Source organism: Mus caroli, chromosome 5 (assembly GCF_900094665.2).
Source record: "Mus caroli chromosome 5, CAROLI_EIJ_v1.1, whole genome shotgun sequence".
Taxonomy (NCBI): domain Eukaryota; kingdom Metazoa; phylum Chordata; class Mammalia; order Rodentia; family Muridae; genus Mus; species Mus caroli.
In genome coordinates this window covers 5,538,563-5,550,286 of record NC_034574.1, presented here as the reverse complement: position 1 = coordinate 5,550,286, position 11,724 = coordinate 5,538,563, and the positions used below count along the sequence as shown (strand labels likewise).

Genomic DNA, 11,724 nt, shown 5'->3' with positions numbered 1-11,724 from the left:
CGAGTGCTGGGATTAAAGGCATGTGCCACTACTCCCAGCCAAAATCTGTTTCTTTATCAGTGTTACAAATACAAATAAACAGAAGAACCTGCACCCATCATTTTTGACTGATGAAACCATAAATAAAGGATATAACTGGTGGTGTTTATTGACCATTTATTAAGCTACAATAATCTCTTGAGTAAGCCCTGACTATTTAAGTTATAGCTTCTTACCATGCTATGTGAGGAAGAGGGGTAAAAACTACAGCTGTCGGTTTGGACTACTGAAAGTGTCATCATGTGCAGTCCCTGTTACTCACTTGCTCCATGTTTAAAGAGAGATAAAACACTTTATCCTCATCCCATAAACTCTTTAGACAACATGAGCTTCCTGCCCCCTTTTTTCTCTCTTTGAGTCAAGGTCTTACTATATTATTCAGGCTTGCTGTGCTGCCCTGCCTTCTACGGTGCTTGAATTACAGGCTGTGCTCCATCACATGTGGTCAAGTGTTTAGAATATACTTGTCAGCATTAATACAATGATACTTATCAAACCATTTCAAATTGGTTACATGGTACTTCTGTTTCTGGGTAAAGCACAGATAATTGAGCATATAGTAAGTTTTCTAGTTTTATACATGTGTTTACAATTTTTAATTAGAAGTACATAATACCTATGAGATTAACTATCAAAATACTTTTTTAGATTTTTCCCATAGAGAAGGTATTTATTTGAACCCTGGAAATGCTCATATATTCCAAGTTTAAATTATATCATGTAAGCTTATTTTGAAATATAAATTATTGTCCAATATATTTTTGGTATAAATAGAATAATCACTACACATATAATATACACATACACATTATATATAGTGCATGTGTGTGTGTGTGTGTGTGTGTGTGCGCACGCATGCGCCGTGTGTACAGGCTTCTGTAGCTCCTGTGTGTCTTGTCCATTCTCTTTTTGAGTATGCTTTTTTTTAAATCTTCTATAAGACAACTGACATATATCCACAAGAAGTGCTGGAACGAACCTGTTGGACCCAGTATAGCGGCATTAACTAGCGAGGAGCGAACTCGGTGGGCGAAGGTAATAATTCATGCTATTCTTCTTTGCATATGCTAATTTCTTCTTTTGTTTTTATTCTTTGAAATTTCAAATCGTATATTATATTCTTTCCCTCTCAGATTCTCCTCCCCCTTTCTACCTGCTCAACTTGAAGGTTTTTCTTTCTTAAAAACAAGCGACTAAAAGCACAGAGTCACATTTGTGTATGCCAGCTCCTTCTGAGGGTGAAGCCTGCTCTGGAGCACGGTTGAGTGGTCCTTTCTGTTGGAGACAACCGACCTTCCCTCTCCCAGCTGTCGTGTGTGAATAGCTGAGTCAGGGGTGTGACTTCGTGCCGTTTCCCTTCCTTCGTGCTGGGATTTTGTCTGGCTAGAGCATGTGCAGGTCTTGTGTGTGCTACCTCAGCCTCTGTGAGAGTTCACATAGGTCCCGAGCCTTGAGGGGAGGGGTGACAGAGACATCCCATCAGGACTGAGCAACCCAGAAGTCTATCGCGCTGTTCATTGTCCAGTCATGAATCTCAGTGCTAGTCACAATCTTATGTCGTTCTTAATAAACTTTCTCTAACAAACCCTTGACATTTTCTAGATGTGCTATATTTAAACAGTGATATTTAATCATCTCCTTTCCCTTTAGGCAAGAGAATATCTGATTGGTCTTGATCCAGAGAACTTGACTTTATTAGAAAAAATTCAAACCAGTTTATTTGTGTATTCCATAGAAGATACCAGTCCACATGTAACCCCAGAAGAATATTCTCAGGTAACTTTTTGTTCTCTTATCTTCCTAGACAGTTTTCTTGAAGAGTTTTTCTATTTGTTAAACATGAGATTTTTTTTTCTTTTAAATCAGGGTCTTAGAATTTTTCTTAGCTATGAACTATATTGTGTAGGGAATTGACTCCCATACATAGTGAAGAGTGCTCTGTAAATACTTGATGCTTAGTCTGTTTAGATGCATTTTGAACCTTGTTTAAAGAAGAGTGGCTATTATTTATTTGCATACATGTCATGTTTTCTAAACTTTTCCATCAATTGCATGCATAGAATATTTTTATGAAACACTGAGGCAAGTTAGCTTCTCGTTCCAAAGGTGATATAAGACTCTAACCCACCCTGGTGGTGCTGTATTGATTGGGGTGGAGAGTCTATCTTAAGGATTACATCACCCTTGCAAGTCATTGACTATATCATTCAGGTTGATTGAACACATTGAATGTTTAAGTGAGTTTAAGTATAAATGTGGCTTATTTATTCTTTTTATTTCCCAACCCTGGGTAGTGCTTTTACCTTCTAGGAAACATATTAGTAAAGTCTCATCTTTGGGAAGAATTTGTTACTTCATAGTACATTAATTAGCATTAAATTATAGGAGAGAAAATGCAGGATTAAAACCTTCTAGTTAAAAAGCAAAACAAAACAGTTTTTAACTATATTTCAGAGAGGAGGAAATTGCTGAAGTGCCATTTAAGGAAAAATTCAATGTTATTCAAACCATAGTCTATACTTGCAAACACAGATTGTAGCCTACTACAGTTAAACACACACACACACACACACACACACACACACACACACACACACGCGCGCGCGCGCTTATGAGCATTCACATATTTAATTGAAGTTTCATAAAACAATGAGTACTTTTACTCTCGTCATGTACTTTGATATTTCTACTTTGTTTTATTACTTGTAAGGAATAGTATTTATTCTGCTGTAAGTTGTTTCATGACTCAGTGTGTGAGGACCTACAGGTTGAAAAACATTATGTTAGTGTTAGTATATGAGTTGTTAAGATGTTTTACTCTTAACTCTCTAGGCTTCTTATACTGCCCACGTGTCAGAAGGCTTCTGCTTGTAATTATATGTATGCTCTGGAAACATTAGTGAGTAATTATTAACATCCTATTTTCTGGTTAGATTTTCATAATTTGAGCTTTAAGAAATAGCTCAAGCCAGACCCAGAATTACCTGCTGAGTCCTCACAAAACTACCATTGCATGGAATTTGGTTGCCTTAGAAGTGAGATGATACATGTTCTTAATCAGTGTCAAAACACTTAATTTTGGAAAAAATAAAATGTTTTCTAGGTCTTTGAAATGCTTCTTGGTGGAGATCCATCAGTACGCTGGGGTGACAAGTCCTATAATTTGATTTCCTTTGCTAATGGAATATTTGGCTGTTGCTGTGATGTGAGTATGCTGTTACCAGGGTGCAACTCCCCCCCCCCCCCTTAACTTCTTACGTTAACTTGAACATACAAAGAGTACAACTACAAAGACTTGTATCATTCCATGGTGCACTGTAAATAAACAGCTTTTTTAGTTTTATGTTATTATAATAAAAAGTTTTGTCCTGAATTGTCAGGGAAAGCTGAACATCGGTCAGTTCTGTTGTAGACAACAGTTTGAAGCATGTCTGCAAAAAGGATTTTGAATGTAATTTTTATGCAGAGTAATTTCTTAAAACCTATTGTTATCAAATAGTTCTCCCCAGGGAAGAGCACACCAATTGATTGCCCAATAACAAACAGTCATCCCTGAGAACAAACAAGCAACATTATACAGACTGAATGGGTTGTATTTGCAAATACGTGTGTATGTACATATATGCAGATAACAACCATTAATGATAAAAGAGGCCATAAATTTCACAGAGAACAAGGAGGATTTGGAAGGAGGAAAGAGAATGGGAAATTATGATATTATAATCTCAAAAGGAAAGGAAAAGTTGTTTTTTTTTTTTTAATCAGTGAAAAAAATTGAAAAAAAGTGTAGAGACTGCTGCCATTTTACCCTTCACAAAATGACAGCTTCCTTGTTTCTCTTGTATCATTTCCCATGGACTTGACCTGCTCTGTCTCACCAAGGGAATGAAATAAAACAAAGACTGCAAACCTCAGGCTTGCAGTGGGCTCTGAATGCCTTAGTGGTGTGGAGAGTGAACATAGGGTTCTCTGCATGTTAGGCAAGTGATCCACTCTGAGCTACCTCCCTCATCTTGTGACAGTGGTTTTATTAATGATAACTTATTCCGTTTCATTTGATGGAATTTAATCTGGCAATAGCTTAAGAAGACGTTGGCATGTCATATTCTTAGATACGTCTAAATGTTCTCATTATAAAAATATTTCCTCACTTTTGCAGTTGGGGCTGCTTTTCAGGGGCAGTGCCCAGTGTGGTTATTGTATTTACAGATATAGGGTCACTGTAGCTCTCCTAGCTGTGTGACTAGCCAGCATGTTCTAGTGGCTCCAGAAGAGGTCCTGAAGTAGTTCTCATTGGTTGTTATTGGCTTGTGTGAAATGGAGTCCTTGGGAGTTAAGTGTGCCCTCATTAGCCTGGCTTAGGCTAACCTTGGAACATTGTGGACAGATCAGTTTCCTTCAACTTAATACGAGGGCTACGGTGGTTACCTAGAGAACAGGAAGTAGCTATTATTGCAGAAGTAGGTGGAGATGGAAGTAGCACAGCCCATCTTTCCCACAGCGCTTAACATTACAAGTTATGTCTGCAGAATCTAGGCATGTGTGTAGATCTGTGCGCACTAGCCCTGCTTTCTAGTTCTTTCTTAGTGGTCTTCTCTTAGCCAGAGATGTTCACACTCTTGATTGCTATAGTCTGGTGTCCTCACATGATTACTACACTATAATTCCATAATATTTGCACCAGACACAGGGGGTGTACATGTTGCAACTCCCAGTAATTTCTTTGGATTGTTGTTACAGCCAAAACTCCAAGAGCCCTACTATGTGCTTTCAGTTTTGAATACTTGTTCTTTTTTTTTTTTTTTTTTTTTTTTTTAAAAAATAAGCACCTCCTTTTCTGTAGGACAGAATTGTATCATTAGGGAGTCAGATACTGGAAGGCGGGCATACCTTTTACCAGGTAAAAGTAAAAAAGTGAAAAGTTCTGGGTCAGATTTTAGTTTGACACAAACTATTCAGACTCTTGTGTTTTCATTTCAGCATGCTCCTTACGATGCAATGGTTATGGTGAACATTGCACATTATGTTGATGAGAGAATCTTAGAGACAGAAGGAAGATGGAAGGTATGTCAGAGCAAGCCCGTCAGCTTTTCTCCTAGATTTTCTCCCCCCACAGATATATATTTAACGCCTTCTCTTTTCAGGGTTCAGAAAAAGTCCGGGACATCCCATTGCCAGAGGAGCTGGTCTTCACTGTGGATGAGAAAATACTGAATGATGTGTCCCAAGCCAAAGCCCAGCACCTCAAAGCGGTATGGTTTAGTTTTTCATTTACATTAATATTTTTTTTTTCTGTTAGCTGACATAAATGAAAATGAGGTCATTACTCAAACATGGCTTCATAAGATATCTTAAAATTATAACCTTAGTACCTTTAATTCTTTATGTGTGATGATTAATGCAAATAATAATTTGATTCCCTTTGAGCGTTGAGTTTGCTTTTCTGTGATATCTCACTGCTTCTGCTTGGTTTTCTGTTAGGCGTCTGACCTGCAGATAGCAGCGTCTACCTTCACATCTTTTGGCAAAAAGCTCACCAAGGAGGAAGCCCTTCACCCTGATACCTTTATTCAGCTCGCTCTTCAGCTTGCCTACTACAGACTTCATGGACGGTAAACCATTTTCCTGCTTCATGTCTTAACTTCACATGGCCATTGCTTCCTAACTGCATAGTGCATTTTCTCACCTGCTCTTCCTTTGGTGTCCCACCAGTTTAGTAGAGCCCAGTCTGTGACAGTTGTGTATGTTTTTCTGTTGATTCTCTGTCACGATCCTTTGAAGGATCTATGCTCTAAGAGTGCTTTACCATGTGAAACCACTGTGCACTCCTGTTTAAATTCATTTTTATATATGGTGTAAGGAAAGAGTCTATGTTAGGATTCTTCATAGAATCAACCTGTTTTGTGTATGCCCATGCAGTTGAGGGAGGGTATTTAAGGGATGAAGTTTATTGAGGAAATTGGCTTACATGATTAGAGAGTCAGTGTCCCATCATCTGCCAACCCGAGAAACAGTGAAAGCCGCTGAGCTATAGTAAAGAACCTGTGTTAGCTGGGTGGTGGCAGGACACATCGTTAATCCAAGCACTCGAGAGACAGAGGCAGGCAGAGCTCAGTGAGTTCCAGGCCAGCCTGGTGTACGGAGCAAGTTCCAAGACGGCCAGGGATATTGTACCGAGAAACCATGTCTCAAAAGAAAACAAAATAAAGGGAGAAAAAAATAGTCGATGCTATCAGACTGTTTTCTTACTCTTTGGTTTTGAAAACAGCCTTTGTTGAAAGTCTCGCTTTTAGACTGACTTGTAGTCTTGGTCTGTGATTGGAAAATTGTTTTAGTATTTGACTATATTTGTAATATATTAGAAAATTAGAAATGAATTAGAAAATAATCTTCTGATACCCTTAAAACTATTTAGCCCTGGTTGCTGCTATGAGACAGCTATGACAAGATACTTTTACCATGGCCGAACAGAGACTGTGCGATCTTGCACAGAGGAGGCCGTCAGGTGGTGCCAGTCCATGCAGGATCCCTCTGCTAGTGTGAGTATTGGACAGAAAAGACCGACAGAGTTGGCCTCTCAATGGTGGTTTTGCTTCTATTTCCTGGATTATTTTAAGGCATTTTCCTTAAAGTTTGAAAAATATTAATTTGCCACTGATGTATGTGCCCAGGAGGATTAGGCCTCAGATCTGAAAAACCTATTGGTATCATTTTCTAAGGCAGATGTCTTCAGTTCTGAGATTTTCAGCAATGTTCATTTACCTTTAGACCAGTGACAATACAAAGTAGAATTTTCCAAAGAGTTTTAAAAGGATGCATTCATCATGTAGTTGAATGTCTAGTTCTTGTTGGAAGTCACTAGGACCAGAGCTGGTGTATATGTTTAGTTTTGAATATTTTTAAGTATTTAGACAACAGTATGATTCTTCACTATTATTGTGAAATCTTGCCTGTTTTAGTTTGGAAAGACATGATTATATAAGTTTATACAGGGATTATTTTTGTAGTTAGGTTTTCATTTTTAAATTCCACTGTTTGTTTATTAATATTACAGGTATCGCAAAGCAGTTGTCAGCTCTGCTCTTTCGAATTTTAGGGAAGAAGACAATAAAAAAAAAGAAATTCAAGGCTGATGGGGAAGGGAGGGCAATAGGACTAAGAGAAGAGAGAAGCAAGCGTCACAGTTCTACCGAGGGCTCTTCTCCTCCTCCTCCCCTTTACCCCGTTCCAACAATAGCTGAGTCTTCTCTCGCTGCTTGGGTTTCATACAGTTTGGTATTGAGTTGATTAATAGATTTGTTTTGAAAATTAACTGTTTTTTTTTTTTTTTTTTTTTTTTTTTGTGGCACAGCTCCTTGAGCGTCAGCAAAAGATGCTAGAAGCTTTTGCCAAGCATAATAAGATGATGAAAGATTGTTCACACGGAAAAGGTACTTAAACTTGAATTGTTCTTGTTTAAAAAATCTTTTCTGGAAACTCTTTTTTCTGATGTCAGGCTTGGGATTTCATTGCAGGATTTGACCGTCACCTTTTAGGTCTTTTGCTCATAGCAAAAGAGGAAGGTCTCCCTGTTCCAGAACTATTTGAGGACCCACTTTTCTCCAGAAGGTAACTTGGGGTAGTGGTCCATCGTGTGCATCCCAGAGTTCTCTCTGGATGTCAGAACATGGCATCTGCAGCCTAATGGACATCTTTTCTTTGTGCTACACAGTGGAGGAGGTGGAAATTTTGTGCTCTCAACAAGTTTGGTTGGTTACTTACGAGTTCAGGGCGTCGTGGTTCCCATGGTACACAATGGATATGGATTTTTCTACCACATCAGAGATGACAGGTAAGCCTCCTGCCCTTTGTTCTTCAGACTCAGTAAGAATTGTAACTTGTCCCTGGTTTTCGTTTTCTCCACACTAGGACTTTACTCATGTTACCTGCCATTGTCTACAGGACTAGCTACTTTGCCACCCAAGTAATTAACATGTTACCTGCCATTGTCTACAGGACTAGCTACTTTGCCACCCAAGTAATTAACATGTATTGATAGTTCTCTCCTCTGCTTTTGAGATCTTTGTAAAATCACTGTCTGGGGCTTTTATGCAGAATGATATTTAAGGATGTTTCCCTGTGTTACAGTCACATCATCTGTGAAACCTGTACATTTAAAAAACACAGTTGACCATACAAGTACTTTTGGCAAGTTAAAATTGGAAATGTATGTAGCTCTCCATACTTGTGGGTCTACCTGCAGACTGAAGTTGGGCTTGGGGCACTTCATGTGGGATGCAGAAAACTGAGTGATAATTACTACTTTTGTTTCCAGTGATTTTTTTTGAAAAACTAAATTCTTAAATGCAGATAATTTAGAAATATTTTTGATATTGCTAAATATTTGAGAATTTTATTCACATTATAGTTGGAAAATAACTCATTGCTCTTGAATTATTAGATAAAAATAAGGAACAAGTTCGGGATTCCTATAGGTTTTTCAGTATATGCTAAAAGCACCCAAGGCCAGCTCCTCTGTCTGAGAGTGTAACTGAACTGTAGCTTAGCTTCTTAGCATGAAGGAGGCTCAGGTTCATTCTCTAACATTGCACCCGTAAAAGCTTCATCATTAGATACGAGGACAGAGGGGCAGAGTGTGCTTTTATTTCATTTTGCTTGAGCTAAAGCCCACGTTGAAGATGTGCTTTGCCATCATTTCCAGTGATGTGAAGGTTGCATAGCTGGCCAGAATCTTTGCCCTGCATATTTGGCTTTGATATTTATCCATAACATTCCGTAAGACTTTGCGAGGCTAGTCCCAAGTAGGAACCACATGTTCTGTTGGGAATCGGGCAAAAGCCAGGCTTTCTCCTATTTACTTGAGCTCCCTGGGAATCACTTATTTTACTTTCCAGATCTGGAATTGTACAATTAGGAGATGGTGGAAGGGAAGACTGTCGTAAGAGACCACTTTAGCTCATGTAGAAATAGCTTTTCTTAGTCTTATCTGTCCTATTTAAAATGCTTGTCAACTGATAAACAGGTCAAATTGCCTTACAAAGAATGACATAAGATCATACTGTAGTATGATCATTCTAGTATCAACTTTTAGGAAGAAATTTCTTGTGGGCTTTTGTTTGTTTCTTTGGTTAGTTGGTGGTTGATTGGTATTTGGTTGATGGTTGGTTGGTGGTTAGTTGGTTGGTTAGTTGGTGATTGGTTGGTTAGTTGATGGTTGATTGGTGGTTGGTTGGTTGGTGGTTGGTTAGTTGGTGATTGGTTGGTTGGTTGGTTGGTGGTTGGTTAGTTGGTTGGTTGGTGCTTGATTAGTGGTTGGTGGTTGGTTGATCATTTGATGTTTGGTTGTTTGTGTCTAGACATAAACTTCTGCTCCAAAGGTTGCTTACGGACGATTGTCCTCAGGCATTGTCTAATCCATTGAGGTAGAGATTCCATAGCCTTGTGTAAGTGTGTTATCTGTGGCTCTGTCTTCTTGTGTCAAGTTGCATAGACCTAATATCATCAAGAACTCACATTTTATGTTTGAGGAGACAGGTAGAGTGTCCAGCATCACAACTTGGAACTATGACATAATCGTTCATGTGTTGTGTATTTCTCAGGTTTGTGGTGGCATGTTCATCCTGGAGGTCATGTCCGGAGACTGATGCTGAAAAGCTTGTTCAGATGATTTTTCATGCTTTCCACGATATGATACAGCTGATGAACACCGCTCATCTTTAGAGACTCAGACAGACACAGATCATAGAAACTCGGTATGAAGAGTAGGATGGTGATGTGACATGGAAGGAATGTTGACTTAAAGGAAGCCTGTTAATTTAGGGGTTAGGAGAGTGATGCTCTCTAGAGTCATTCTACCTTAAAGCCTCCTGTGTTGCAACCGCAGTGCAAAGTCAGATATAGTGAATAGAACTATGCAATGTTTAAGCCTCAACAAAGCAAATCTATATATCTTAACATTACAAATCCTACTCTGATGTTAAAATATTTTTGTTGGCACATGTGTAGGTTGCAAGTCCTCTGTGAACATGATTATAGAGTCTATTTCTCAAGCACTTTAATACTTTCTAATTGCCAGAGGGATAAAGCACACAGTTAGAAGCTAATTTCTCTGACATCAGTGCCTTCCACACCCAGCACAGGAGTACAGCCTGTGAGAGTTCATGGGAAAACCACTATTGTACAATAGTGATCTTAAATAGCTCCTTTGAGCAGACAAAAGGATCAAGTTGTATTAGAAATTTTTACACTACCACAGAAAAGAATATTAGCAAAACTCATTATGATATGTTGTAATTCATTTTGTGAATATAAAATTAAAGCATTTCCATTTAATCCCAATTGTTAGAGCCAGCAGCTTTTAATGGGTTAAATGTTGAGTATGATTATCAGAACTTGACAATTATTTCCCAGTGTTATTCAAAATGGTGGCTTAAAGACGTTCTCCCATTGCTATTCAAAGTGGTTTATATTCTCAAAGAATAAATCATCCAGAATCCTTATAATTTCTCATCTTATGGTTGAAAAAAATGATTGTCTGCTTTCTTCACATTTTCTGATATCAGATCAATATTGTGTAATAAACTACTTAAAACGTAGTGTCTGGGCTGAAGAGATGGCTCAGATGAAGAGCACTGGCTTTTACTTCAGAGGGTCTAGGTTCAATTCTGTGTGGAGGGTAAGCATGGAACACTTGGAAAAGACAAGTGTGTGTAGCGCAGTTTTTGAAGTGACTGAGAACTTTCCAGTTATTAAGAGAGAAATTGGAAGGGGATCTCACATCTTATAGTGTGTACCTAGGGTGTTGCAGATAAAAGCCATCTTTGGAAATGAAGTGTTTTAGACTGGCCTAAAGGTCAGAATCTCCTGCCCATTCCTCTCTGAAATTACAGATATTATTTGCTTGTGTTCGCTACCTGTGACTCCAACTTGGCACAGCAGAATGTATAAACTGGGAGATGGGGTGTTTGTCGTCTGAGTGCAAGAACAGGATCGGCAGTATGTAGAACTGGCTGATGTTAGCACTTAGACAGATGTTCCCACTTCCCTCAGGGTGCCTACCTATTACAGGGCACAGAAGGGCCACTGCTCCCAGCCTGTGTCCTGCCCACAGGTGCCTACTAAGAGAGAACTGAACAAGTCAGGAGTTCCAGCTGTTGCTCTGACAGGTTTTCGTAGCTCTAGAAAGGAGGGCGTTCCCAAGGTTGGTATTTTTTCTTTTGTTTTGGTATTGGGTATGTGTGTGTGGGGGTCTTTTTTTGAGATCGGGGTGGGGGGTGTCTATATAGTCCTAACTGTCTAGGAACTCACTTATGTAGACTAGGCTGACCTTGAACTAATGGAGATCTACTTACCACTATCTTCTAAGTACTGAGATTAAAGATATGTGCCTCCAGAGCTTGCTCCAAAGTAGTTTTCCTCAGCTCTAGCCAGGGTCCTTTTTTTGGATAGTCACTACCACAAAAGGAGCCAAGAATACCTCAGCTCTCATTGTTGCTTCTGTTGTTGCTGTTGTTGCTGCTGCTGCTGCTGAACCTCACTCGGGAATATAACTGATAAGGTAAATGGAATGCAGTTTCCACTGCTTCTCTGATTTTTTTTTTTTTTTTTTTTTTTGTTTTTTTTGTTTTTCGAGACAGGGTTTCTCTGTGTAGCCCTGGCTGTCCTGGAACTCACTCTGTAGACCAG

At 38.9% G+C, this 11,724-nt stretch overlaps 1 protein-coding gene across 1 annotated transcript in view; it reads left to right on the top strand.

The window, feature by feature from the left end:
* Window positions 1-10,634, top strand: part of Crot (carnitine O-octanoyltransferase) — a 29,448-nt gene extending 18,814 nt beyond the window's left edge. The window contains exons 8-18 of the mRNA XM_021163000.2: window positions 981-1,074; window positions 1,690-1,815; window positions 3,143-3,244; window positions 5,020-5,103; window positions 5,184-5,291; window positions 5,521-5,651; window positions 6,455-6,578; window positions 7,391-7,469; window positions 7,554-7,647; window positions 7,751-7,870; window positions 9,639-10,634. Coding sequence (XP_021018659.1) covers window positions 981-1,074; window positions 1,690-1,815; window positions 3,143-3,244; window positions 5,020-5,103; window positions 5,184-5,291; window positions 5,521-5,651; window positions 6,455-6,578; window positions 7,391-7,469; window positions 7,554-7,647; window positions 7,751-7,870; window positions 9,639-9,759 — 1,183 coding nt within the window. The 3' untranslated portion in view covers window positions 9,760-10,634. The remainder of the gene's footprint in view (window positions 1-980; window positions 1,075-1,689; window positions 1,816-3,142; window positions 3,245-5,019; window positions 5,104-5,183; window positions 5,292-5,520; window positions 5,652-6,454; window positions 6,579-7,390; window positions 7,470-7,553; window positions 7,648-7,750; window positions 7,871-9,638) is intronic.
* The last annotated feature ends 1,090 nt before the right edge of the window (window positions 10,635-11,724 follow it).